General features: G+C 47.3%; 12 protein-coding genes across 12 annotated transcripts; 5 read left to right on the top strand and 7 right to left on the bottom strand.

The window, feature by feature from the left end:
- Window positions 1-152: 152 nt before the first annotated feature.
- BGW36DRAFT_339287 (alcohol dehydrogenase) lies at window positions 153-1,470 on the top strand. Its single transcript, XM_046213034.1, has 4 exons — window positions 153-465; window positions 541-824; window positions 884-1,301; window positions 1,367-1,470. Exons 1-4 carry the CDS (start codon window positions 397-399, stop codon window positions 1,415-1,417), a joined length of 822 nt encoding a protein of 273 aa, XP_046072756.1. The 5' UTR covers window positions 153-396; the 3' UTR covers window positions 1,418-1,470.
- A 1-nt stretch (window position 1,471) lies between these two features.
- BGW36DRAFT_406296 (RhoGAP and Fes/CIP4 domain protein) lies at window positions 1,472-4,767 on the bottom strand. Its single transcript, XM_046218993.1, has 5 exons — window positions 4,350-4,767; window positions 3,130-4,288; window positions 2,975-3,070; window positions 2,735-2,920; window positions 1,472-2,673 (listed from the first exon to the last, which is right to left on the bottom strand). Exons 1-5 carry the CDS (start codon window positions 4,575-4,577, stop codon window positions 1,925-1,927), a joined length of 2,418 nt encoding a protein of 805 aa, XP_046072757.1. The 5' UTR covers window positions 4,578-4,767; the 3' UTR covers window positions 1,472-1,924.
- A 343-nt stretch (window positions 4,768-5,110) lies between these two features.
- BGW36DRAFT_294623 (putative amino acid permease) lies at window positions 5,111-7,009 on the bottom strand (the record flags this gene model as incomplete). Its single annotated transcript, XM_046211117.1, has 3 exons — window positions 5,111-6,173; window positions 6,250-6,667; window positions 6,727-7,009. 3 exons carry the CDS (start codon window positions 7,007-7,009, stop codon window positions 5,111-5,113), a joined length of 1,764 nt encoding a protein of 587 aa, XP_046072758.1.
- A 2,311-nt stretch (window positions 7,010-9,320) lies between these two features.
- BGW36DRAFT_375836 (putative small nuclear ribonucleoprotein) lies at window positions 9,321-10,433 on the bottom strand. Its single transcript, XM_046215810.1, has 6 exons — window positions 10,265-10,433; window positions 10,143-10,199; window positions 10,012-10,050; window positions 9,921-9,948; window positions 9,784-9,847; window positions 9,321-9,716 (listed from the first exon to the last, which is right to left on the bottom strand). Exons 1-6 carry the CDS (start codon window positions 10,287-10,289, stop codon window positions 9,678-9,680), a joined length of 252 nt encoding a protein of 83 aa, XP_046072759.1. The 5' UTR covers window positions 10,290-10,433; the 3' UTR covers window positions 9,321-9,677.
- Window positions 10,434-10,684: 251 nt separating this feature from the next.
- On the top strand, window positions 10,685-12,748 carry BGW36DRAFT_357835 (uncharacterized protein; the record flags this gene model as incomplete). The annotated part of the gene is made up of 1 exon (XM_046213909.1): window positions 10,685-12,748. The coding sequence occupies one exon, from the start codon at window positions 10,685-10,687 to the stop codon at window positions 12,746-12,748; it is 2,064 nt and encodes a 687-aa protein (XP_046072760.1).
- A 570-nt stretch (window positions 12,749-13,318) lies between these two features.
- On the bottom strand, window positions 13,319-14,452 carry BGW36DRAFT_426009 (putative peroxisome biosynthesis protein; the record flags this gene model as incomplete). Its single annotated transcript, XM_046220199.1, has 1 exon — window positions 13,319-14,452. One exon carries the CDS (start codon window positions 14,450-14,452, stop codon window positions 13,319-13,321), a length of 1,134 nt encoding a protein of 377 aa, XP_046072761.1.
- Window positions 14,453-14,756: 304 nt separating this feature from the next.
- On the top strand, window positions 14,757-16,626 carry BGW36DRAFT_375842 (EXS family-domain-containing protein). Its single transcript, XM_046215811.1, has 5 exons — window positions 14,757-15,110; window positions 15,175-15,224; window positions 15,275-15,957; window positions 16,015-16,337; window positions 16,399-16,626. Exons 1-5 carry the CDS (start codon window positions 15,017-15,019, stop codon window positions 16,470-16,472), a joined length of 1,224 nt encoding a protein of 407 aa, XP_046072762.1. The 5' UTR covers window positions 14,757-15,016; the 3' UTR covers window positions 16,473-16,626.
- A 7-nt stretch (window positions 16,627-16,633) lies between these two features.
- Window positions 16,634-18,162, bottom strand: BGW36DRAFT_375844 (uncharacterized protein). Its single transcript, XM_046215812.1, has one exon. The coding sequence runs from the start codon at window positions 17,799-17,801 to the stop codon at window positions 16,908-16,910; it is 894 nt and encodes a 297-aa protein (XP_046072763.1). The 5' UTR covers window positions 17,802-18,162; the 3' UTR covers window positions 16,634-16,907.
- Window positions 18,163-18,315: 153 nt separating this feature from the next.
- BGW36DRAFT_375845 (BIG/ATPase V1 complex, subunit S1) lies at window positions 18,316-19,749 on the bottom strand (the record flags this gene model as incomplete). Its single annotated transcript, XM_046215813.1, has 5 exons — window positions 19,605-19,749; window positions 19,250-19,548; window positions 19,094-19,198; window positions 18,796-19,038; window positions 18,316-18,738 (listed from the first exon to the last, which is right to left on the bottom strand). Coding segments are annotated over exons 1-5 (842 nt in total), but the record flags the coding sequence as incomplete, so codon positions are not given.
- Window positions 19,750-19,812: 63 nt separating this feature from the next.
- BGW36DRAFT_143959 (nucleolar protein 12-domain-containing protein) lies at window positions 19,813-20,858 on the top strand. The gene is made up of 2 exons (XM_046209456.1): window positions 19,813-20,116; window positions 20,176-20,858. The coding sequence occupies exons 1-2, from the start codon at window positions 19,937-19,939 to the stop codon at window positions 20,620-20,622; spliced, it is 627 nt and encodes a 208-aa protein (XP_046072765.1). The 5' UTR covers window positions 19,813-19,936; the 3' UTR covers window positions 20,623-20,858.
- A 49-nt stretch (window positions 20,859-20,907) lies between these two features.
- Window positions 20,908-21,432, bottom strand: BGW36DRAFT_294156 (putative tropomyosin; the record flags this gene model as incomplete). Its single annotated transcript, XM_046211063.1, has 2 exons — window positions 20,908-21,070; window positions 21,131-21,432. 2 exons carry the CDS (start codon window positions 21,430-21,432, stop codon window positions 20,908-20,910), a joined length of 465 nt encoding a protein of 154 aa, XP_046072766.1.
- A 600-nt stretch (window positions 21,433-22,032) lies between these two features.
- BGW36DRAFT_294414 (uncharacterized protein) lies at window positions 22,033-23,439 on the top strand (the record flags this gene model as incomplete). Its single annotated transcript, XM_046211099.1, has 3 exons — window positions 22,033-22,285; window positions 22,359-22,595; window positions 22,652-23,439. The coding sequence occupies 3 exons, from the start codon at window positions 22,033-22,035 to the stop codon at window positions 23,437-23,439; spliced, it is 1,278 nt and encodes a 425-aa protein (XP_046072767.1).
- Window positions 23,440-23,447: the final 8 nt, after the last annotated feature.

Genomic DNA, 23,447 nt, shown 5'->3' on the forward strand with positions numbered 1-23,447 from the left:
AAAAAATTAATAGGTGTTACATAGTTGGGCGCATGGAACCCCTCACCTCCATACTCGGGCTGTCTTAGACCGACCGCCGAGCGATGCATCACTTGTTAGTGTGGGGCGTTCCATCCCTATGAACTATGAGGGGGTAGGAAAAATAAGAGGTGAAAAGATCAAATGCAGTTGCAGACATATTGAAGACATGGTTTTTATTGGCAAATAACTTGCATTCCATATAAAGTATAGTCAGTCATATTGGTCTTTGATTCATTAATCCATCTTACAATTTTATATTTGAGTGACTGAAATATACTATCAATTGATATCCCCGGTCCGCGGCATATCATTCTGCACAACATATATACCAGTTAACATCCAAAGACACTTTTTATTCTATCATTTGAAAAAGAAATGGCCATACCTCAGCTCTTAGTGGGCAAAGTTTGCGGAATCACAGGCGGTTTAACTGGCATTGGGAGGGTACTTTTCCTCCTTGTCCTTCTGAACTTAAACCGAACATCTCAACTGACCAGAGATCACTTTCTATAAACACAGGCTATAGCACTCGAATACCTCCGCCACGGTGCCAAAGTCGCCGTCAACCATCTCGGCGCAGCCAATGATGAACCTCTCGTCGAAGCTTTCAACAGAGATGCTTCCGTCGTGATCGCAGAGAGTGCAACCTTAAAAACAGAGGAAAAGCAGTATATTACCGTCGCAGGGGATATATCCAAACCCGGAACAGGAGTAAATTTCGTCACTAAAATTGTCGAGGCATTCGGCCGATTAGATGTCTTCGTTAGCAATGCGGGAGTTTGTCAATTCGCCGAGTTTCTTGAGTGAGTTCCGTCTACTTCTTGGATATGCATTCATTTCATACCTAATATCAACTCAACAGCATCGAGCCTTCCCTCCTCACCCAGACCGTCGATATAAACCTCTGCGGCGCATTCTACGCGACCCAAGCGGCAGGTCGCCAAATGGCACTGCAACAATCTCCACCGGGCGGGTCGATAATCGGAATCAGTTCGATTTCTGCGCTCGTGGGAGGGGAAAAGCAATGCCATTACTGTCCTACGAAAGCCGGCATATTGTCTCTGATGCAGTCGACGGCAGTAGCACTGGGAAAATATAATATTAGGTGCAATGCGCTCCTGCCAGGGACCATCCGGACACAGCTTAATGATGCGGACATGAGTGATGAGAAGAAGCGGACGTATATGGAAGGTAGGATTCCTTTGGGGAGACTCGGGGCTCCTAAGGATCTGGCGGGGCCGGCTGTATTCCTGGCTTCAGATCAGTTGAGTAGTTATGTGGTGAGTGTCTTCAGCTATTTAAAGATAATGTGTTTGGGATAGTGCTGATCGTATATGGATGACAGACTGGTGCTCAGATCCTGGTCGATGGAGGCCTGTTCGTCAATTTACAGTAGGAGATGAGATGGTTGTGTATATTTAAGTCTACACTTTTACGGTTAAGGAGCACAAAAGCTTATGCTAGGTGTGACAACATTCATTCGTGAATGGCTCCAGCCATTCGTCCATAAATACATGTATTCCCGTGGTATCGAGAAAAACGTCGAAAATCAACGAATATAGACGAAAGAAAATCACAAGAAAAACATACAACAAGAATATCGAAATCGCAGACTATGTATACAGGGAATAACACTTGTCTGTCGCAGTAGTGGCCCTTTTTCCCTTGTGCATTGAAAGTGACGAATCATTAGACTTAAATTTTAAGCGAAGTCGTCCATTGGTTTATCTTCAAGAGTAACTCCTTTCATTTCACCTTCGCCGGGAATACTGGCAGTCGCGCTGTTGCTGTCAACGCTGCCTTCGCCCGGCTGATGGCTGGCTCCAGCGCGTCGGACATTGCGTCCACGAGTGAGTGAATCTCGTTTCGCGACAGATGGTGCGTTAGCAGTGGATGGTGGAGGTCAGCCGTCAGAGCCACTGGCGGGAGCTGCGTTTTCGTTTGATGCAGATGCATCAGCTTCGGGTTTACTCTCGGCGGCCGCACCGTTGGTTTCGGACCCTTCTACTGATTTGGCGTTTTCCTCTTCAGCATGGGGTTGTACAGCAACCGGAACATCTAGACTTTGTCTTGATTTGCGCTCAGGGCCTTGTGGACTGCTAACATTGACTGGGAATCGACCTAAGGAGCCATCTGTGGATCGATCACGACGATGTCGGGCAGCGGGGGCAGGGCTGGTGGCTCGGCTGCGATTTGCAATAGCGCGATTCCGAGCCTCCATCGCAGCGCGACGGTTGCTTTCGTCAGTGCTGATCGCTCGTGGACGAGCTGCGCTTGGCCCTGCCCCAAAAGCACTGGCGCTCGACTGTCTCTTCAGTTCGCCAAAGATAGCATCCTTGTGATCAAACAGGTCTCGGATCAGTCGATAGCTGTGACGTTCGTTCATAGTTAGGGTACTTTCGATTCGAGGGCGGAGTATGCATGGAGCCAGTGCTTGAGCAAGGGTAGAAACATAAGCCTCATCAGCCGAGGTCAAGTCAATCAAACGAGTGAAGTGTGTCATCATGGCATCGAGCGTTGCTATGTTATTGAGACGAAGCTGACCGAGGGTGCTTTGAAGAACCTTGATTCGCCCCTCTTCCGTGGTTTCATTAGCAGTTGTCGAGTATATCGTTTTAACTATTTCGTAGACTTGAGATGACACAAGGGAATCTGTATGTGCAAGTCAGCGTTATGATCTCAATCGGGAATAAGAAATATTCATGTCTCATACCCGGGAGTTCGAGGAGGTATAATTTCAGAACGCTAGCAACAATGGGTATCTCATATTTCTCAAGTATTGAACGTTGGTCGCCCGTACTAGTGTTCAGTGCTTGTCGTAGATGGTGGGTGGCAGCGAGCGGAACGTCGTGGAGCCAGATTGCTCGTCGTGTATCATCGCCTTCGAGGTCGGGGTAATCTAAGAAAAAAGAGTTAGTAACAGTGTAGAAGAGAGAGGGAAATAGAAACGTACGGTTGTCCAGAAATGTTAGTATGTTCGTGACAATAACAGGAACGCGTTTACGGTCAGCTCTAGCTCTAGCTTCAAGATCCACACCAAAAACCTGGTCTATTACTTGCATCAGCCATATTCAATGACGAAAATATTTAGGAACGAGGAATGCTTACCTCCTACAGAACCGTAGTAATTTTCATAGGGTTGAACCTTTGGAACAAACCCTCCAGTGCGGTGATTTTCAAGCATGTATCTCAAATCGCCCAATGGCTGAATGGTTTCCTGATACAACATCATTTGGTCAACCGTACTCTGCAAGCTAGGAATCACATTGCTGATTGCACCGGAGAAGTCGAGGACCACCGACTTGATAGCTTTGAGACGGTCGAGTTCGCAGCGTTCCATGAATCGTAGGTGATCAATGATTTCCTCCTCTAATATGCATCTAATTTGATCAAGCTTGATAACAGCCGCTTTGTAGCGTTCATCCGCCTCATAAGCTTCACGGTGAAGCTTTTCAGAGGGAGTCTCGTCGGGGTGGGGGTTGTTGAGTGGGTTCCAGCCTGCAAGCATTTCAGAAACAGATGCAATAGTTGGTGATCCAGCAGCGTCCTCATTTGACAGGACCGACGCCATGCGAAGCAATGGCTTTTTGTTCTCAGGGATTCCGGTGATTTGAAAGACCCTCGACCTCCACTGGTAGTTCATACGACTGCTGTTGGCAAACGTACTGCCCATGTTACCGATAAGGCGCAAGAACCCGACATCTACCATATCCTGACCTATACGCTCAGCGTAACTGATACTCGAAGCGCCCAAATTTTTTTGGAGATATTCTACAATATCGGCGCCTGTCGACGTGTTCTGATAGGTACCCAAAATCGGTACCTTGGCTTCACCAATTCTGATAGCATTGAGCATGTCACTGAGAACCTTTTTGATTTCCTCAGTGTCATAGGACTTGTCGCCAAGCTCGAAGAATTCGGGCTCCTCCGGCTCTTGAGGGTCTGTCAAAACAATCTTAGGAGGCGATGGCTTGCCTTTTGGGCTTGATGTTTCTGGGCTTTGAAAAGCCAGCTTGTTTTCTTCCTCCAAATCTTCGACCAGACGACATTTATTGAAGTACTGGCTTCGAAGTTTCCTGACAAGGTCCGTTTGTTTCGTATGATCTTTGATGCGTGCCTGTAAGTCGTCATGGGAATTCTGGATACGAGCTGCGTGCTGGTCACACCATCGGCTAAACGGGTTCACAACCAGCTCCCGAATGTTGGCTGAAATCTTCTGGTGATTCTTGGACGCCTCGATCATTTCTCCACGAATGCCATCGTAGGCCTGAATGTCAGACATAGGTTAGTCGATGTGACTTAACGAAGGAACAATTGACTGCAATTACTTTTCTTACACTGGCTCCTTCATCTTTGGAGAAGCCAGAGCCAATCCTGTCCACGGAGGGAGCAATGTCGCCTAGTCGCGCTCCATATGCACCCTCAGCATCCGCTCGCAGGCTTGCGATTGTGAGGATCTGTTTATTCTCCGCGACACCTTGCTGAAGCTTTGTGTACAAGATACCTAGGCCCGAGGCGTAGTCGGGCGTCCAGAAAGAGTCGGCGAAACCAGGCATTGTGAGAGGCTGGCGAGGACGACGAGAGGCGTCGACTGTGGCAGTGCGTAACACCTCAAACAAGAACGCAAGCAAGAAAGACCAGCGCTAAGAGCGAGACACAGTAACGAGTGGAAGGAAGTGAAATAAACAACGAGCAGGCAATGCGCAGAAATGCGCAGGAGGAACGTGGAGGTAAGTGAGGTTAGAGCTTAATACGAAGATACGAGTCCTTTTCGACTTGAGCGCCACGACTCCCAACAAGGACAGGCTGGCCTAACGCAGGCAGGTTTAGCGCTGGTGGGTACAGGACTGCGGAAGGGCTGGCCGTGGGTGATTGGTCGATCCGGGTCGGTCCCCACGTGCTAATCCATCCGCGATCTAAAATTAGAGTTGCTACGTCGTTATATCTGAGACTTACTCCTATTCAGTCTATTGAATGCTGGGTAAATCGGACTCAATCGTGAACATTAGATGATATGTAGCTGTGTGTCTATGTGCAGGGCCAAAAAAAGCCAAAATACAAGTGCTCGCGACGCCGCTGTGAGCCGTGACTAACAGAATATATGATACACCTTTCTCCACAGCGGCCAGCTCGCCTGTTCTGCGCGCTCTTCCTCGATAAGATGCTGTACATCGAGTTCTCGACGTCCCGTGACCAAATCCATCTGGTCGGCTTTCATGAAAGGTGTGTGGTAGTACAGTTTGTATGGGATGTAGAATGCAATAACGATGGGGGCTGCGAGGTAGTAGGAGAAAAAGTTCTGCGTAAGCTCTGCCGCTGTTTCGCTTGCATATCCCACTGGTGCGAAAGCAACCCAAAACTGGGCGACGAGCACGAGACAGTTGAAAATGAAGCCAACCCACGATCCAAGCACGCCAACCTGAGACCGGAAGGGGAGTTCCCCGAGCGAGTATCCTTGAACTTTCCAAGCACGACGGAAACGGATGTGAGATAGACAGATAGATCCCCATGTAAAGACTGATGACAAGCCTGAAATGGCAAGCATCCAGGTAAAGGCGTCACCCTCTTTATCCGAAGCAGCTAGGAAGGCCAAAAGACCAAGGGCAGAAGAGACAAGGATGGCAAACAGCGGACGACCTTGACGGTCAATGTAAGCCAAAAAGCGGGGCGCTTGTCCCTGCTCTGCCAGGGCTGCAAGGGTACGAGAGGAACCGTAAACCGAAGAGTTTCCAACAGACAAAACTGCAATCATGATAACTACATTCATGACGGAAGGTAGCCCGCTGATACCGGCGGTTTCAATGGCAATGACGAATGGTGAAGCTGACGCATCCGCGGACGACTTGCCGTTCATGAGCTTAGGTTCAGTATATGGGACTAGCAAGCCGACTACGGTCAATGCCACAACGTAGAATAAGGCAATGCGCCAAAAGACCTGCTTAATCGCACGGGGGATGGATTTCCGTGGGTTTTGTGTTTCGGCGGCAGCCAAACCGACCAACTCGGTACCAGCGAATGCAAAAGCTGCATTCACGAAGACACTGCAAAGACCTTTGAATCCATGGTGGAAAGCGCCTGGATCATGCCAATATTTACCGCCGATATAGCCACCATTAGGGCCGCCGCCGCAGTTCAAGATAACCCCTAGGATACTATGGAAATTTTGTCAGCTTGTTGTATGGGCGAGAATTAACCCAAATATTTAGATATGGTGGAGGAAAGACGTACATAAAGCCGACAACTGCGGTTACTTTAATGATGGCAAATGCAAACTCGGCTTCACCATACCCGCGCACCCCAAACAGATTGATAACCACAATCAGTGACCAAAAAATGGCCACCCAGGCTGCATGACTAACACTGGAGTGCCAATAATCAATGGTTATCGAGGCAGCAACGATTTCCAGGGGCATAACTACTAGCCACTGCAAGGCATAATTCCACCCCATGGCAAACCCCCAGGCTGGGTCGATGAAACGGGTTGAATAAGCAGCAAATGAGCCAGCGACCGGGAAACAGACGGCCATTTCCCCCAAGGCATGGACAGTGCAATACAACATGATTCCGATGAGAATGTAAGCAATGACGACGGAAGCCGGACCCCCCGTCGCCAGGACTTCTCCAGATGCGACAAACAGACCAGTTCCTAACCGGAGTAAGCAAATGGCATCTCAATTAGCAGAAAGAAAGATCAGGATGAGTTACCGATAGAACCGCCTATGGCAATCATTTGCAGATGACGACTTTTCAGGCGTCGCTGCAAAGGCGAGTTGGCGGTATTATGAGCAGCGGCCTCGGCATCGAAGACATTACCATCTGCGCCGACTTGGCCGCCTTTGGTAACATGGGCATTGGGATCGCGCTTGAAGCTGTCGACCAAACGCTGATGCCAGGAGCCAGTAGGCTCGCTCTCACCATAATAGGCGGGCGTGTCTGCAATGGAGGAGTCCATGGCACCGCCGTCCTGGGGATAGGCTGATTTCTCCATCGTTTCACCAGCCCGCCCAACGACGCTTGGCAGTTCAGCAGTGAATGCGCAGATCAGGTCGAGACTGGCAGCGACCAGGATGTGCGCGTGCGACGTAAATTGCACGTGGCAATGGCTGCTGGGAGGTCCTGTCCCTTTGACGGGTGGAAAGGGGGCGGGAGAGCAAGGAAGATGAGAAGCGAAAAAAAACAGCACGCGACAGTGGACTGTTGTCTCCTAAATAGTTACTTCACCTGGAGTTGAGGGAGTTAGCAAATCAGCCTTGAAACGATGGATGCCATCATGATGATTATTATTATGGCAATTATTGTACTGGCTGTCGCATGCCCTTGGCTGTCGATGGCTACCGTGCAAAAAGATCCGAATTTTGTAACGGCAGGGCCGGGGAATCTGGGCGTTCCGGTAAGCTGTAGACCACGGAGCAGGCGGGAGGCTTAGTATGGAAGAGATAAGGGCAAATCAAGTGAACTGCGGGCAGCCTTGGTGGAACCTCGTTCCCACGTTGGCATATGTAATGAGTAATACAGTATTATAATTTATTAGTAGTGATTAGCAACTGGCAGTTGCAAGACTGATAGACGAAGGAATGATCTCGTTCTGCACCGGAACGGTAGTTGATTGCAGCCGCATGGTTGGGGCCGGAAACGGCTGTGGTTTGACTGTGGGCTTGAGAGTCTATTCTGGCCATTCTTGGTAACTCATCGTATTGGGCGAAGAGAAGTGGTCATTTGAAGTCTAGTCGGGGCAGTGGATCCCGGACAGCAGCCCGGGCCTGTGACTGGCTGCGCGATATCTCGTGCGGGGATATCGGGCAAGGCTCGTGACACGCGGGCCACACTGGCGCCTGATTGGCGATGAGAGCGTCTTTCAACGACAATTTACAGTACAAGTATATCGGGACTATCTAGTTCTCACTATAACAACGACGGTACGCGTTATGAAATCGGGTGCATGAAGAGATGCTGATGGCGATGGAAGAGGATGATATTGCTATTGTATAAAATCACTCGTGTTGTTATAGCCTTGTATAGCGAGACATCCCGAGTACTGGTTCTGACCGCCTGCTAGTGTGCCTTGGCCTTTGGGACTGGTATGCAATTGGCAATTTCATCGAAGCACGGGAGAACAGCTCCCCCGCACTCTATAACCATAATACGTACTGGAATCTGGGGGCCCCGGAAAGACCCATACCGCTCCCCTCTTGGTCGACGCCAAAAACGCCTGATCACCGTGATGCTCGGCTCGTATTATGAGCTTTAATTTTGCTAGCCATATTATCGCCACTGACCGGCCCGGATACCCGGTAACCCTTGGCCCTGTTGCCGTCTGACTCTATGTATTCTGTCCCGGTGCGTGGATTCACTGTCCCATATTTTGCCCAGCTTAACTAGTCGCATATGTTGGTGTCCTTTTGCGTCCAACAACCCAGGGGCTGAGCGCCAGTCAGACAAAGACAAGTGATTAGCTAGAGGGATGAATAATATCTGGGCAATGTAAGGTTAGCTATATCTGTTTGTTAAGGCTCAACTGTCAACAAATCTCTCATTAATGCGCGAACACTATACTTTCTCAATCAACTACTATGTCTTGTGTTTCTGTGTTCAAGTAACGCACTGTGGACTTGTGGAGTGATTCTGCGCGTGAGGGCTGACGACTCGCATGGCTGTTGTAAGCAAGTCTGCAAGACTTCCGCACTGGTTTAGGAATCGCCATTATCCTAGCTCTACTCCGGTTGTAGGAGCACCAAGACCGGGCACTTTCTGAGTCTGCAGTCTAGAGTCTAGGCATCTTTTCTACCTCGAATTTTCAATCACACCTTACTAGAATTTGCGCCATTTTACTTTCGTTTCTTATCCTGCCATTGAGTGAGAAATAGCTACGTTAAGCCTTGAACTCCAAGGGAAAAGCAACAGGACAAACTGTCAAACACGCATTTCTCTCTTCCAGAGTTCCAATAGGTTCTCTCCAAACGATGACCAAGCAAATTTAACATAAAATACAGTGTTTGATAGATCCCCGCAGAGTTTTATATAGAAGGTAGACTTCAACTACGCGATTTATTGCATCAAGGTTAATACGTGGTTTCGAGTAAGGTTACAATGTAGTGATGCCAACCCAGAATCCCGGGGAAATCACACATTCAATATTGATTTGTGAAACTGTCAATAGTAAGAACGTACTTTATCAATTAATTGAAACGTTGAAATGGGGGAGGCGGCTGTCTGTCTGTTTGGTATCTATTAATATCCACGAAGCTATACAACTGCATGGTGGAATGGATGTGTCTTGGTGCGACGAAAGTTTTCCTTGCTCTTCAACCTCAATCTTTTTGATTTCCACACCGATATTCTCAGTCATTACTTTACATAAGCTTATCATGCCGGTATTTGTAAATATAACTATGGAGTCATAAATAAAACGTCAAAAACTGTCCGCCGTGCACGAATTGCTCATCATCAACTGTCGGTCAATACCTCTGTGATATAGGATCTATTCTAATTTATCCCTGTGGGAATATTACTATGAAAGGCATTGGGTATTTCCTCTTTCTGATGATACAGTAGACTAATTAGTTAGGAACACAAGGCCCGATTGATCATCGAAAACACTCTTCTTTTAGATCATTCCTCGTCAATGATACTTCATCTCAGTTCAGTTTCTTCGCATCTTAAGAATGATTGACTGGACCCTCTCCACCGGGTATTAACTATTGTACTTGTTATTAGCTCCAAATACCAACTCACACCATCCTGAATATAACCAAGGAATCTCACCATGCAAACGTTGTTTCCGTTAAGAAGAATCTTGGGAAGCTTTTCTTGGTTTCCGGAATAGTCACTACCATTATAATATAAGTCCCCGACATAAACAGCAGTAAAGGCACTGCAAATATTCATTGAAAAAGACATACAACTCTGTAACATCCTCAAGAACCATGTCTAAGCCGAAGAGTTAGCTTCTAAACGAGAATTCTTGGTGACATGGAATACGCATATACTTACTGACATAGTCATCAAATCCCATTAAAGTCCCAGAGAATTCTGACTTTGTGGTCAGTCCAGGAACTTGTCAATTGCTGGTCCAGAATTCCCACAGCAGGATATTGTGTTAAAGAGTCCAGGTTTAAACATACCTTTATCGCCTTTCATCACAACCCAAATCTTGGATCCGACACATTTGTCGATAAGCTCTATAAACAATTTTAGTGATTGTCCCACCATTCCCGCTTCGTGAGGATTAAAACTTGTCTCTTACCGAGAGGTAATAGTTGAGAAGCCATTTTTATACGGCCACGGCCAGATATCCCGGGGCACAGTCGACAATGTGGTTAATAAAACGTCTAAAACGTCTTTGTAACGTATCTTGCATTCACAGAATGGTTAATGCAAGACCCTTTGCTAGACTTGGATTTGATTGGGATAAATAACGAATATCAAATAATGATTGACCGTCCGGACCATAACCAGATTCACATTGCGCGCTAACCATAAAAGGATTAGCGCATTGGTGATTACTGTTTGCCATCCCAGGGTAACAAACAACGAGGGATTATGCTACTTTGCACTACCTTTCTCTCTTGTTAGACAGCATTTCTGGTTTTTGAAAATGCGCCATTAGGCTGGAACTGTATTTGAGCTGCGAGCATTTTCCACACGGCGAATATGATGGTTCCCAATGCGGGAACGCATAAAATCAGCTGCAGGACCATGGCCACCTGGTCGCACTGCCTACCTAGTGAGAGTTCGCAACATTTACCACGGCAAATCGTACCACAGCACTTATAGCAGGACTCGAATATCTCGGCCTAATCGAGGCTCACAATGGTCGTCTGGCTGTCGCGTATGGTGCGAGTTGGTCCCTCCGCGAGCTACATCAACCACAGTCCTCCACCAACCACCTCCGAGCAACCGTCAATTCTCCGTTTGTACATTTCGACAGAGCGATGGCTTCGATGACTTCGATGATGTCGATGACTTCAGCAATCCCCGAAGCAAAAACGATCTCAGCTCGATGGTCCGCATGAGAACGGAAGGACGCCTGCCACATATCGACGTTACAAGCTCTCCGAAAAACAGCGAGAAATTACGTCAAGAAAGGATAGCAAAGGAGAGAGTGGAAGAGCTTGCTCGCAAGGCCAAGATCGATCAAGAGAAACGAGAACAGCAGGCCCGACTGGCGGCAGAAAAGGCCCTACTAGAGGCAGAACGGCGAGCTCGCAAGGCTCTTAAGGCAAAACGGAAAGAGGCCCATGAGCAATGGATGAGGCAGTTTAACAACATTATGCTGCATGAAGATCGCCTTTCCAACGTCGTGGATACTTTTGTTGAGGAATTTCATGATATCGTACATGCCAAAGCTATATCAGAGCTGAACGAGCTTGCCCTATCGCTCTTAAATCTACGCAACGAGTATGAGCAGTGCAGAGGATATGTCTTTATGAACTGGAGACTATCTATTGAACAAGGAATATCCAAACTGGACTCTTGGATCAACTTCATAGCCCAGAACCTAGACGATAACCATGCCACACCACAAGCTTCTGCAAAGAAGAAAATCGACCGACTGCTCACACCTATGGTCACCTTTCATAATGCTTATCTTGGTTCGCAGGATGCAGGCTTTTATTTTATGAAATCCTCTCGATTCACCAGAGATACGCTTCTAGAACTGGCTAAAGATGTCCCAAGGCATAAACCGTTTTATCATGGGCTGGAGAAAAAAATGAGGGATAATGAAGATCGTATTTTGAACCTAGTTCACCAATACCGGCGCTTTAGAAGACGCTCGCTCTGGTACAAACCTCTAGGTCTAACACAAGTTGTCAATGTTGCCTCATCTTTTGATTCTTCTTGGGAAATTTTGGGGCTGGATAATACGGAGTATTTGAGGTCCTTACCCCTGAAGCGTCGCGTCGAAGCATGCCTGGTCGATTGGTATCTTCCGCGATGGGGTTCCCACTCTGCACGCAGTTTCGAACTTGATATCAATTGGAGATACCTCGATGTGTTGTATCCATTCGAGGTGGTTCGTTCAGGGAACACTTACATCAACAAACTAGCAAATGCTCTCAGACTTTCTCTAAAAAGGTCAGTGCAGACTACGTTTAAAACGGCCACTCGACAAAGAAAAGCCATCGCATTCAAAAAATGGGAGATACAGGCTACCATTATAGCTTCCAATGTGGAACACGCCATAAACCAACTCAGATACATAACATGGGCTAGGCTAGAGACCGAGTCCAGAATACACCGTCTCGGTGGTGTTCCTGATACCATCTCCAGAGGGTTATTTACCTCGCCAAAGCCTCTTAGTCAGGACATACGGCGCTTTCTCCGCTTCGTTTATAATATATCCAACACGGCGGATCTCGCCAGCCGAGATGATTCTGAGAATATCTTCTCGAGGATGAAAAATATCAATATGTCATCTAGCGCCTCACGCACTAGAAACAGAGTTTCTTTGATGACACCGCACTCGAAATCTACATTGGATACTACACACCCATTGAGTACGAGAGGTTCCAGAAGTAGACGGTCTAGAAGATTGAAATTAAAAGAATCCTCTATAAAGGGCAAAGCAGGCAATCCACCAAAAACCCCACCCTCAGGTACTAAAAAGCAAGAGCATCTTCTCAAAAGAAGGCGCAGAAAGAAAAATCTATTTGGTAGTGGAGAGGGGCTTGATGATACTTCACACGATGGTTCACATCCCACTTCTAAGAAACCTTCCACTAGATGAACTCGAAGAAGGGAACGTGCCGACAGCTTTATCACGAGCTTCATGACCTCCAGAACCTCCAAGTAGAGATGATCCCCTGCTCCAAGGACCAATTTTAATAGCCTTTTACGAAGCACCGCAGTTCGAGATGAAGGGAATAAGCGCACATTTGATAGTCTGTCGTGAACCTAAATAACAGAATCATACAGCGTCGACATTGAGAAAGTGTCTGGATTTATCTCAACCGTTTCTGATTAAGGTAATGGGTTCAGGGCTCGACAATCTTCCTATCAATATCTTATTGTACCATGGCTAGACGTCTGTATATATTCATTGCGTCGACAAAATTTCGTTTCCCATCACATCTCTGTCTAATATATACAAATTTTGGATATAAGATACCCTTAAAATGAGTAAAGTTTTCTTTAAAACCCCCAATTATAGATATTCGAATACTCTAATGCATTAATAATTCACACATGGCCAATATCTTCCCTGCATTAAAGCCTCGTCCGTAAAACACCGTAGAACATGCTCCAATTTAACAAACCGCCATTTTTATTACCAGCTATGCAACGAACAAGGTAAAGACTAGCCCCGGACTGGTAGAATCTTCGATGCAAGAACCTCCTGTCGACATAGGGGACATTCAGGCTTTTCTCGAACCCAGTCTCGGATACATGTCCAGCAAAAGACATGACCACAAGTCGTCACACTCGGGTCTTTGAAAAGTTCAAGACACAATGTGCATTTCCGGTTCTGTCCCTCCGGAATCCATGAAACTGAAGTGGGGTCTTCGGAAAGATCATATCGTGCTGTAGTCGCATTCAAGGTTGGAATTGACGGTGGGTTTTGAACGGAAGAAAGAGGAATGTCTCCCTTGCGCTCGACTGGTGTTGTCTTTGATCCAGTCTCACTTCCTTTTTGTAATGACTTGATTGTCTCGCGTAAATGAATTATTCCTTGTATAGTCATCTGTAGCACTAGGAGAACTCCTAACACCTCATAGCCAACGCGTTGTTCACTTTCGTCAATCCGTTTTGTGAAGACATACCGCAGTCCCCAAAGTCGTTTTGACAGATGGTAATATGCACCTGTGAAGTAAAATGTCGCCAGGCTTAAGGCGTACATAGGTGATGGTGATGTTAAGGAATCGAGATTATCGAGGATATATTGTTGCACCCGTAATGAATTCCAGAAGGGTCGTCTGCTTTTGGATTTATTTTCCGCTCCAAGCGCAAAGCTCTGGGTCGCTTCCTGTGCATTCTGTCTAGCAATACTTCTCTCTAATTTAGAGCGAAGCTTCCGCCGCAGTGAGGGCAAGGAATAGCCGAGAAACCAGGGTAGTATGATACTGCTAACAATGTAACCGCCTCGTCGCGTAATTGATGGTAGCTGTAGAGTATTATCTTCTAACTGCACAACATCGCAATATTCTTCTCCCAGGGTTCGATTTCCGATGAGCGTTGTGAGTGAGAAGTATAGAAGTTCTGTGAGGTTCTTAATGGTGTCCGCATTGCCATGCACGTAGCGAGCTCCTTTGAGAGCCCTGACAATCGATTGTGCCTGGTTTGTCAGGCTCGCCGTGATGAAAGTGTCCTTCTCGTGAGAGCGTATGATATCAGGAGACGTTGCGAAAGGAAAGAAATGTGTGGTCGGAGCAGATGCGCTTGCTACTGGTGATTGCTTGGGGGGCTCGGAGCTCCCAAAGGCGTTGTCGGACATCTTCAGGCTCCTTGAAGGGCTATTGACGGAAGAAGATCAAGTATTTGATGGCAATTGAAATAATCGAAGAAAAGCCCTGACAGATCTGACAGCCGACTCGAACATAAGCCGCTTCTTTGCTATCAAACTGCGAGCCGACGGCGATACTTGAGCCATCCGATAGCCTCGGTAGCTATCACGTGATGTCGTGATAGTAAGGCTCCGTCTTGGCTGGCGGCGTTGACGTGGGTCGCTCCACGTGACTAGTGCTCAGAATGGGCAAGTTGAGGCTCGGGTTCCCTGTGCACAGGCCACTCACGGCCAAGTTTACATGTGTTTAAATCGCCTGCAATAATGAGAGATGTCGATGCTTTCTCACTTGCTTCGCCAGCTTCAATCTCTTCTGTGCTAGGTTTTGGGATGGTTTGATATTTTTGTTTTCGTCCGACCGGAGTCCCTCATTTCCTGTGATTGTGTCTTTTCCCCTTCCGACAGAGTGCCAATCACAATCGCCTTGTTGTCTCATCATTCGCTGGTATTGTGGTGGTCTCTCACTGTTGGGCGCCACGCCTGCTTCATGAGATCATGGCAGATAGCAGCGTCCAACCACCAGAAGAACTTGATTACTTCAGCCTTCTTTTCCCCCTACCCTTTCGTGTTGCGATTCTCCTTGTGGCAGGTAGGCACAAGACCCAGACCATCCATCATCGGGAATATCGAACTAAAGTGTTACACAACCGTAGGCTTCTGGGGATGGGGATTTAATTTGCACTATCTGTCTTTGGCCAAAATTGTATTCCACGCTCCCTGGGTTTCTGGATGACTATCATACTGACTTTTCAGGATGTTCCTGCTTTAATTCGATATCCCTCTCGGCAGTCGCCTCACCAGATAACGCATCACCTTTCAACGTATCGTTTAGCCACTTTTCTCTCGATTCCTCTTGGGGCCTTTCTACTTTTATTCTGGGTTGTGACACACGGGTCAACGGAAAAAGTACCCCTTTGGGAGTCGATCCCACAAACTTACATTCTCCTCCTGGTGATATTCTTGATCCTTCCTTTCCATCGCCTATCACGAAACGGCCGACATCGACTTTTTGCCTCTCTTCGGCGTATTAGTATTGGTGGGCTGGCGGAGGCTCAAGATGGAAAATTTGGAGACGTCCTCTTGGCCGATGCGCTCACGAGCTATTCGAAAGTTGTGGCCGAGATCTACATCAATTACTGCATGTTTCTCTCTTCCGGCGTCTCGAGTACGGGAAAACCTGACCGGAAGTGTGGGGGGCGATTGGTCGTACCTATACTTATTGCGATACCCTTTGCCATACGTTTGAGGCAGTGTTTAATAGAATTTCTACGAGTGCGACGTGCGAGAAACCGGAACGATGGCTGGGGTGGTCAGCATCTGGCCAACGCCCTCAAATATTCCACCGCTTTTCCAGTGATTATATTCGCCAACATGGAGCGGAACTTCGACTCTGAATCTTCGCATGGAATTAGTGAGGTTACTGTTTCACGATTATGGTGTGTTGTCTGCTTTAAATTGCGGGCCTGGATTTATTTATTAACCATCGCTCCTAGGGCGCTCTTTTCCTTCATAAATTCCGCTTATTCTTTCTATTGGGACGTCACCAAAGATTGGGACCTTACCCTATTGACACCAGACAATCGTCTTCGGCGGCAGGACTACCCATTTGGACTACGTCGACATCGGATCTTCGCTTGGAAAGAGCTATATTATGTCGCGGTCATGATCGACCTGGTTTTAAGATTTAATTGGCTATCACGTCTGTCTCCTCACTTGGATCAAGTCAACAACGTTGAAAGTGGTATCTTTTTCCTCATGTTCCTGGAAATTGCGCGACGGTGGATGTGGGTGTTCTTCCGTATAGAAACCGAATGGGGTGAGTACTGTTTTACTCTACTAGTAAGGGATGTTTTGAAGCTAATCACTTGTTTTTCAAGTTCGATCCAATCGGGGCCCAGCACCGGACGACATATTGCTCGGTGATTTCAATGGGAAATTTGACGACGATTAAGTAATAAATAGTCGGGTACGGCTTAATAATGTATTCATTTCTATATTGCATAAATTTATACTGCTTATTTTAGAGTTGTTTGGTGTTGCTTTTTAAGAATATAGACGGGTTCAAACAATGTACATAATTTTGGTTCTGATAATATCCAACTTAAATGAGTTCTCGAATGTCGAAATCAATATATTCTCCAAGTAAAGATTTCCATTTAACTATAGATAATGGGACAATCATTATTTACAAAGCATCTTACGACACCACCCTGTGTGATACCGAAACCTAGACAAGACAGAGATGGAACGCCAACCGTGAACTTTCAAGTAGATTAAAAACAAGTACAATATAAAGGACAAAACATAAAAATTCAGATTTATACTATACCCCTGAAACGAACACAATGCATAAGAGGATCAGGATATCACTAGCAAGTGATATTCCTCATCGAGATTGCTCACTATCGGTTGGCCGAGCAGGCGGATGGCTATCGAAAAGATCTTCAAGGTACGCACTCGGCGCTCTGCCCTGAGGCGGGACGTTCAAATTAAGAGTGCTAGTTGACGCTCCGACATGATGTGATGAGCGGTTCGCATCGTGGCCTCGGCTTGGGGGTAACGAAGGAGACCCCGGCGGGCTGCGTCCAAGGTTGACTTGACTGTGACTTCCGAGTGTTGCATTACCAGCAGCATAGTAACCTGCAGGAAGGTATGTTGATGCTCTATTCATTGATTGATGACTTCCAGCGCCTGCAGTTGGCGAGAAGAAGAGATTGCTCTGAGAAGCAGGATTCTTGGTTGATGATAGGTGGCTTATGCGGTCTGACTTGGAAAGCTTATCCATTGACATCGAAGTTCCACGGGCTTCACGACGAGATTTGCGATGGGTTGAGTGACGACGGGACCTCCTTTTGTTACGCAATAATGACTTATTTTCAGATTGAGCAAGTTCGTATGCTGCTCGGCGAACGGAACGATTGATCGACCATGCTACCATTGCTCGCCATGCTAACAACGAGAATCCAATAAATCCAAGAGCTGCACCCACTCCGATAAAGACTGTACCTTCGGGGACTTTGGACTGTTGCATATATGGCGCATTCGAAGTCGGGGGAACGGTAGCTGTGGGAATGGGGATGCTGTTGCTGGTGCTCTCCGTCAATCTTGGTAGACCTGTGCTAGTCGAGGTCGAATCAGTGGTCGTGGTGGTCAGCGCGGGAAGCGCATTGGTCGTAGTAGTATCATCTCCATTGACCTGGACAAGTATCACCAGAGTCGCCAGAAGTCCGACAAGGAACAGAGGTGGCTGCGAAGCCAGCCGGGCACCAAAGATATTCATTGCGGAGAACGCTGCTGGGGTGGGCGCTTGGATGAGAGGTATTCACTGCTGGAATGTGTGATATGCAGGTGCGTATAGGTCACAGCCCCGGCATTTCTCCGGGAATTGGTAAGGTCTAGGTTCGGAAAAAGTGACTGAAAGCAGTGTGGTTTGAGGCTATAACCGCTGGGTTTTCAATGGGTATAACAGTCGGGTTTGCGAGTTTGTTTCTCGGTTAGTCGCAAGTCAGCGATGAAAACCAAGAAAGGACTCGGAATAAAACGAAATGAGAGTGGTGAGAGATGCGTACGTCCGATAAACGAGTGGACGGCGTGGAAAAAACGAAGTCGCAAAGTCGTTAGCAATATAAAGTGAAGTGTCTAATTAGAGGCGAGACTGTCTCACTCGAAGACCCGAAGGCACTAATTTCCCACCCCTGTCCCAATCTGGACTACACGGTCACGGGGCTGTACTAGCAACTATTATTGTTAACTATTAATTATTAACGAGGTCATTTAGTATTCATTATTAACGAGCTTTTTTAGTATTCATGACTAGTCATCTATAACAATGTACTTCAGAGCCGCATTATTCTGTGCGAACTGGTTCTCCGCGACCATGATGTTAATTAGCATTTAAGCATCGCGTATGCTGAATTAGGCCAAGCAACGAGACTTCCCTCTGCTAAGGCCCTTCTCATGGGAAAATTATTGCAAGGTGTTAAAAGCGGCTTAAATATATTCAAATCAATAAATGTTGGGCAACGAAACACGCGTAATAAGTGGCTATGTTCTTAAAATACAGGTCATCATCAGTGATTACTGCTGCTTCTTCTGCGAACTAGGAGAGGTATCCTTTTCAAATGCAGCATACGAGACCTCCAAACTCAATAGAGCCGAGACACCAACATACAAAATCGTCACGATAAAAAAAAGGGCGATGAATCCCATGAAGATACCTGTCGCACGAATTAGGTAAAATAATCGGTAGGCAGAGGTTGGGGCGAGACACGTACCTGGGCTAAGGAACTGGTATTTATCGAAAAGGGATCTGTTGTCTCCTTGCTCGTCCTGTCGATTGGACTCTCTGAAGTCGCGTTTCAAATCTTGATGAAAAGGGTATTGGTCTTTGATATCATTGCTGTCATAGGTCACCGAACTAGCCTTTCCCTCTTCTTCATACTCTCGAGGAGATGTGCTGTAGATAAGGGTGTATTTTGGGGAGGAGATCTGATCAATTATATCGGCAAGCAAAGCATCTATCCAGACGAGAAATCAATATCAGGTCTATGAAATGTTGACGTTGGGACTTACCATTATGCGAAAGTTGCTGAGCACGTCCCTCGTGTAAAGGTAGGGCCGGGAAGGATACATATACAACCCTTGGTCCATCTCCAAATTTCGCGGGATAATGGCCAGCTGAAATACTTTAATACCGGTACTACCGTGATTGGTATTCAGTGAACTCACTTGAGCCGTCAATCTCAGTCACTTGTGCTGCGCATTCATCCCTCAGCCCATTACCGATAGACAATGGATCTAATATTCCTGTGACCTCCGAAACCGTCACATTCGACCGAATAGCCTTGTCTTTTCCCAGCACCTTCTCCCGAAGACGAGGTGTAGCTCGATGGCCCCGATAGTCGGCGGCGTGGACGCCAGGCTGCGACGCGATAATGTAATAGTCCGACGGACAAGTCTTTAGGTTCTCCCATACATCGTCTAGCACCGAAGTGGCAGGTTTGAGACTCGACGAAGATGATGGGAAGCTATCAAATTATTCGTTAGCATATGTCGGTTGATCCTGACAAGATGGAATGCGCACTCTGATGTCGAAAGAAACACAAAAGGCGAGGTGTCTTTGAGGCCCTCCACAAGCGCAGCACCGAATGCCAATAACAGCAACTGTCTTGGATTCATAGTGCTGTCTGGTTGCGACTGTCGGCAAAGGGTGGTGTTGAAGCAGGTTGACGTTTCGACTTTACTTGGCAGGTCAAGGCGAGCGGGAAGCCTTGGCATGGGGGGAAGCTTCCGCAAAGGATTTTCCGATAGGAATGGAACATTTTTGTTATGCGTTCCACGGAATAAAAAGTGATTTAATTAATTTTAATTTATAAACTCCACTGCTTCTAATTGTCATTCACAATTATCGTCGACATGGCACCTCAGGCAAAACGACGCAAAATAGCCAGCGCTGTCGAGGAGATCAATTTTGATCCAGCGGCGAGGCAAGAGTTCCTAACAGGATTTCACAAGCGCAAATTACAGCGTATAAAGGTGGCTCAAGAATATGCGGAACAGAAAGCTCGTGAAGAAAAGAGAGAGGAAAGGAAAAAGGTACGCTTTGCCACTGTTTACTGCTGGCATTTATTCTGATTTATTTCATCATCTTGTAGATTCGTCAGCAAAGAGCAGCAGAGTTACAACAAGCTTTGGATACATCTCGACAAATGCTTGACGAAGCCCGTGGTGACCTTTCGCAATCGGAGAGCGAAAATGGAAGTGAAGATGAGTGGGAAGGGTTTGGAGAACCAGTTCCAGTGGACCATGAAGCAGAGTACATCGATGAAGACAAATACACCACGGTGACAGTCGAGGAAATGGGTGTCTCGAAAGATGCCTTCCAAGATAACAGGGAGCATACCCCGACTGATGGTGATTCCAGTCATGAAAGAAATGACAAAGAGAAAGGTAGTTCGACGACCAAGCCTCCCAAGAAATCAAGCAACGAAAAGAAAAAGAAAAAGAAATTTCGTTATGAGTCGAAAGCAGACCGTAAGGTCACTCAGAAGAAGCAAAGGATGGGTAGTCGGAGGCAGGCAAAGGCAAGACGAGAAGGCTAAGTGATTTGAAAAGCAGCCTACCTAAAAACGATAGTCTGGTAGAGTTTCCGCATCACATTCTCACGAACCACAATGTCGCTGTGAATTAATAAAGGGAGGATCAATCAGGGGAATCCGAAAAAAATCGATACGAATCGTCCTTGGATTTGGGGTAAATTTAAACGGCTAATTCATTGCTAATGACGCCACATGAAACGATCCTCCTAACAAAACAACAACTGATGGATATTTCGAAACGGACGGAACTAGACATATTTCACCTATTTATGATTGTAGGGTCATTATTTAAACATTGCTAATCGACACCTCCAGCTCGTGCAATTCCTTCTGCAGATCGGCGTATTTCTTAGCCATCTCCTCGTATTTGCTTTCCCATTGACTGTTGGACGACTCTAGGGCCTGGACCTTGCGTTCGTAGTGACCAGCCTTGACATCAGTCTGGCGGAGCCTGTTGTTAGAGTTTGTTAGCCTTTAATCTTGGTAAACTGGGTGCACGAGGAGATAATACTTCTCGTTAGTTTCACGGAGGTTCTTATCGGCTTCCTCAGCTTCCTCCTCGAGCAGCTGAAGGCGTCTCTGCAAAGCCTCGTTCTGGGTATCGTGTTGAGCGCTGACATCGGCCTTGTCTTTGAACTCTTTCATATTGCCCTCAACCTTTTCAATCTCGGACTCGAGGAGTTGGTTGCGATGCGTCAACGAAGTGATTTCTTGCTCCTTGGCTAGGTTCTCTTGCTCCAAAGACTTAACCTTGGCCTTGAGCTCCTCGACTGACGCTTGGGCCTCGTCCGCCTCAACGCGGAGGGCGTTCATTTTCTACATCAAAAAGAATCAGCATCATGCACTTGATATCCCCGTGCTGGGGGTTTCTGGGATGTCGCTGATGAGCTGTGTCGGTGGTGGTGGTGGTGATGATGGCAGGCACCCAAGTAGAGCTACCCCGCCGTCAGGGATATGCAGAGGGGTGGTGGGCGGCATGAATACGCACTTCTCTGATCTTGTCCATTCTGGAACGCTGTTCACGGGTAGTTTCTAGAAAATAGCAGTATCGGCAGGCGGTTCGACGCAGCAGAATAGGGTGTGCAAGAGTCCGAGCAGCAATAAACTCGAGAAGTCAGTCTGCATGGGCTGCGTGGTGTCTGTGGCTAGTGGGAGTTAGGCTGCCCCTTCCCCTCTGTTGGGGGCCCAGCCGGCCATTGATCCATGTCGGAAGGCGGTGGAGCACGACGATCGGCCTGTCTCCACGGGCAACCGCCACTAGTCAACAAAAGTGCAGCCTTGCTCCTATGCAAGTTAGCTCATACTTACTGCTTACTTACCTGCACTCTGCACCGAGAATTGAATTGATCTGGACACGCTATCATTGACGACCTCCAACGCATGATAATCTCGCTATAAACTATCCGGGCAACAATGCTCGCACTACGCGATAAGGAGAACCTGGTGCACACGCACCAAACGACCGCTGCCGCAAAGCCTTTGAACCAGGGCCTTCGCCAGTTGCAACCAAAGACTCCTGGAACCCGACCGTCCAAAACACCGTACAAGATTCCCCTAAACGATGAAAATGGCGTTCCAGCGTTTGGAAAGAATACTGTCAAAGTCAAAGGAGCTGGAGTTGGAAATGCCCAGCAGTCGAGCAAGGATGCCTTCGTCACGCCTTTAGGTGAGTAGCCCCGCGCGCGCGTGTGTGTATGTGTGTGGAAGAGGCTCCTGCTAATAAATCAATTTGTATTCAGGACCGCGCAATCGGGCTCCTCTGGGAATGAAGACGACCAATGCCAAAGCAAATGCTTTCCAGACGCCGGGGCTACAGGGAGACACTTTGAAGGCACCAAAAACAAACCGCAAAGGCTCTAGTCTCAAAAAGGCCAAAAAGGTAGAGCCTCTCGTTCAGCCTTCCCAACCACAAGTATCAGCCAAAACAGAAGAGGATGATGTGCCTGACGTCGAATATGCTCCTCCTAAGCCAAAAGGTAAATTCCATCATGGCGCTTTCGACGACAAAAGTTGATGCTAATGTTGTGCATAGAGCTCTCTGACGACCCGGAGGAAGTCACCTATAATACCAACTTTCCACAGTTCAAGGGGCGCAATATTATACGCGGATGGGAGAGAATCTACTTACACGGCGACATAGGAGATGACGGCCTGACCGATCGCGAACGCAAGTTCCAGCAGGAATCTGTGTCCTATGACAAGATGATCGATGAAATAATTCAAAAACAAGTCGAGGATATCGAACTGCCAGGATTGAATGCCCGTGAAGCCCAGGACCTGCCATCCTTCGATGAGCCAGATCAGCAACGACATAACAAAGCCAACGAGAAGAAAGGTCTTAACAAAGGCCTGTCTAGCCTGAAGGCACGAGATGCTGCCAAAGCCCTTTCCCAGACCAAATGCTCATTGGCAAAACGTGTTGAAAGCACCAAGGTTTCAACGAGCCGCACATCCAAGGCGCCATTGGCCCTCATAGCGCCGAAGAGGAGGACTCCTACTCCAACAAATTCATCAACCGCACACAACACTGCTGCTGCAGCTAGCTCTCGTACCACTCTGGGATACTCTAAAGGCAGAAGTGTGTCCTCTACGCTCCAGACCAAAGGAAACCCAGCGAAGGAGAAACAAGCTCCATCAAGAGGAATACTCGACCCAAGAAAGTACATGCAGCTCTATGGGCCTCCTCCAGCTGGCAGTGAGATGTGGATGCAGTGCAAGGAGGCTGGGCTGGTGGCCGACCCGGAGGAAGTTGACAATGACTTCGTCCTGTCGCTGGATGAGGAGGATGAAGAGACCAGAAACTTCCAGCTCACACTATAGCTGTTATG

The sequence above is a fragment of the Talaromyces proteolyticus genome (assembly GCF_021365285.1).
Source record: "Talaromyces proteolyticus strain PMI_201 chromosome Unknown BGW36scaffold_5, whole genome shotgun sequence".
NCBI lineage: Eukaryota > Fungi > Ascomycota > Eurotiomycetes > Eurotiales > Trichocomaceae > Talaromyces > Talaromyces proteolyticus.

Coding starts and splice junctions, on each gene's coding strand:
- BGW36DRAFT_339287 (XM_046213034.1), top strand. CDS start 397: ATGGCCATACCTCAGCTCTTAGTGGGCAAAGTTTGCGGAATCACAGGC. Junction 825..883: donor CAATTCGCCGAGTTTCTTGA/GTGAGTTCCGTC, acceptor TCAACTCAACAG/CATCGAGCCTTCCCTCCTCA. Junction 1,302..1,366: donor ATCAGTTGAGTAGTTATGTG/GTGAGTGTCTTC, acceptor TATGGATGACAG/ACTGGTGCTCAGATCCTGGT.
- BGW36DRAFT_375842 (XM_046215811.1), top strand. CDS start 15,017: ATGGCAGATAGCAGCGTCCAACCACCAGAAGAACTTGATTACTTCAGC. Junction 15,111..15,174: donor TGCGATTCTCCTTGTGGCAG/GTAGGCACAAGA, acceptor ACACAACCGTAG/GCTTCTGGGGATGGGGATTT. Junction 16,338..16,398: donor CCGTATAGAAACCGAATGGG/GTGAGTACTGTT, acceptor TTGTTTTTCAAG/TTCGATCCAATCGGGGCCCA.
- BGW36DRAFT_375836 (XM_046215810.1), bottom strand. CDS start 10,289: ATGGCTTCTCAACTATTACCTCTCG. Junction 10,051..10,142: donor TGTGATGAAAGGCGATAAAG/GTATGTTTAAAC, acceptor CCACAAAGTCAG/AATTCTCTGGGACTTTAATG. Junction 9,848..9,920: donor CTTGAGGATGTTACAGAGTT/GTATGTCTTTTT, acceptor TTATAATGGTAG/TGACTATTCCGGAAACCAAG.
- BGW36DRAFT_143959 (XM_046209456.1), top strand. CDS start 19,937: ATGGCACCTCAGGCAAAACGACGCAAAATAGCCAGCGCTGTCGAGGAG. Junction 20,117..20,175: donor AGAGAGAGGAAAGGAAAAAG/GTACGCTTTGCC, acceptor ATCATCTTGTAG/ATTCGTCAGCAAAGAGCAGC.
- BGW36DRAFT_375844 (XM_046215812.1), bottom strand. CDS start 17,801: ATGAATATCTTTGGTGCCCGGCTGGCTTCGCAGCCACCTCTGTTCCTT.
- BGW36DRAFT_406296 (XM_046218993.1), bottom strand. CDS start 4,577: ATGCCTGGTTTCGCCGACTCTTTCTGGACGCCCGACTACGCCTCGGGC. Junction 4,289..4,349: donor AAGGAGCCAGTGTAAGAAAA/GTAATTGCAGTC, acceptor TCTGACATTCAG/GCCTACGATGGCATTCGTGG. Junction 2,921..2,974: donor ACTAACATTTCTGGACAACC/GTACGTTTCTAT, acceptor CTTTTTTCTTAG/ATTACCCCGACCTCGAAGGC.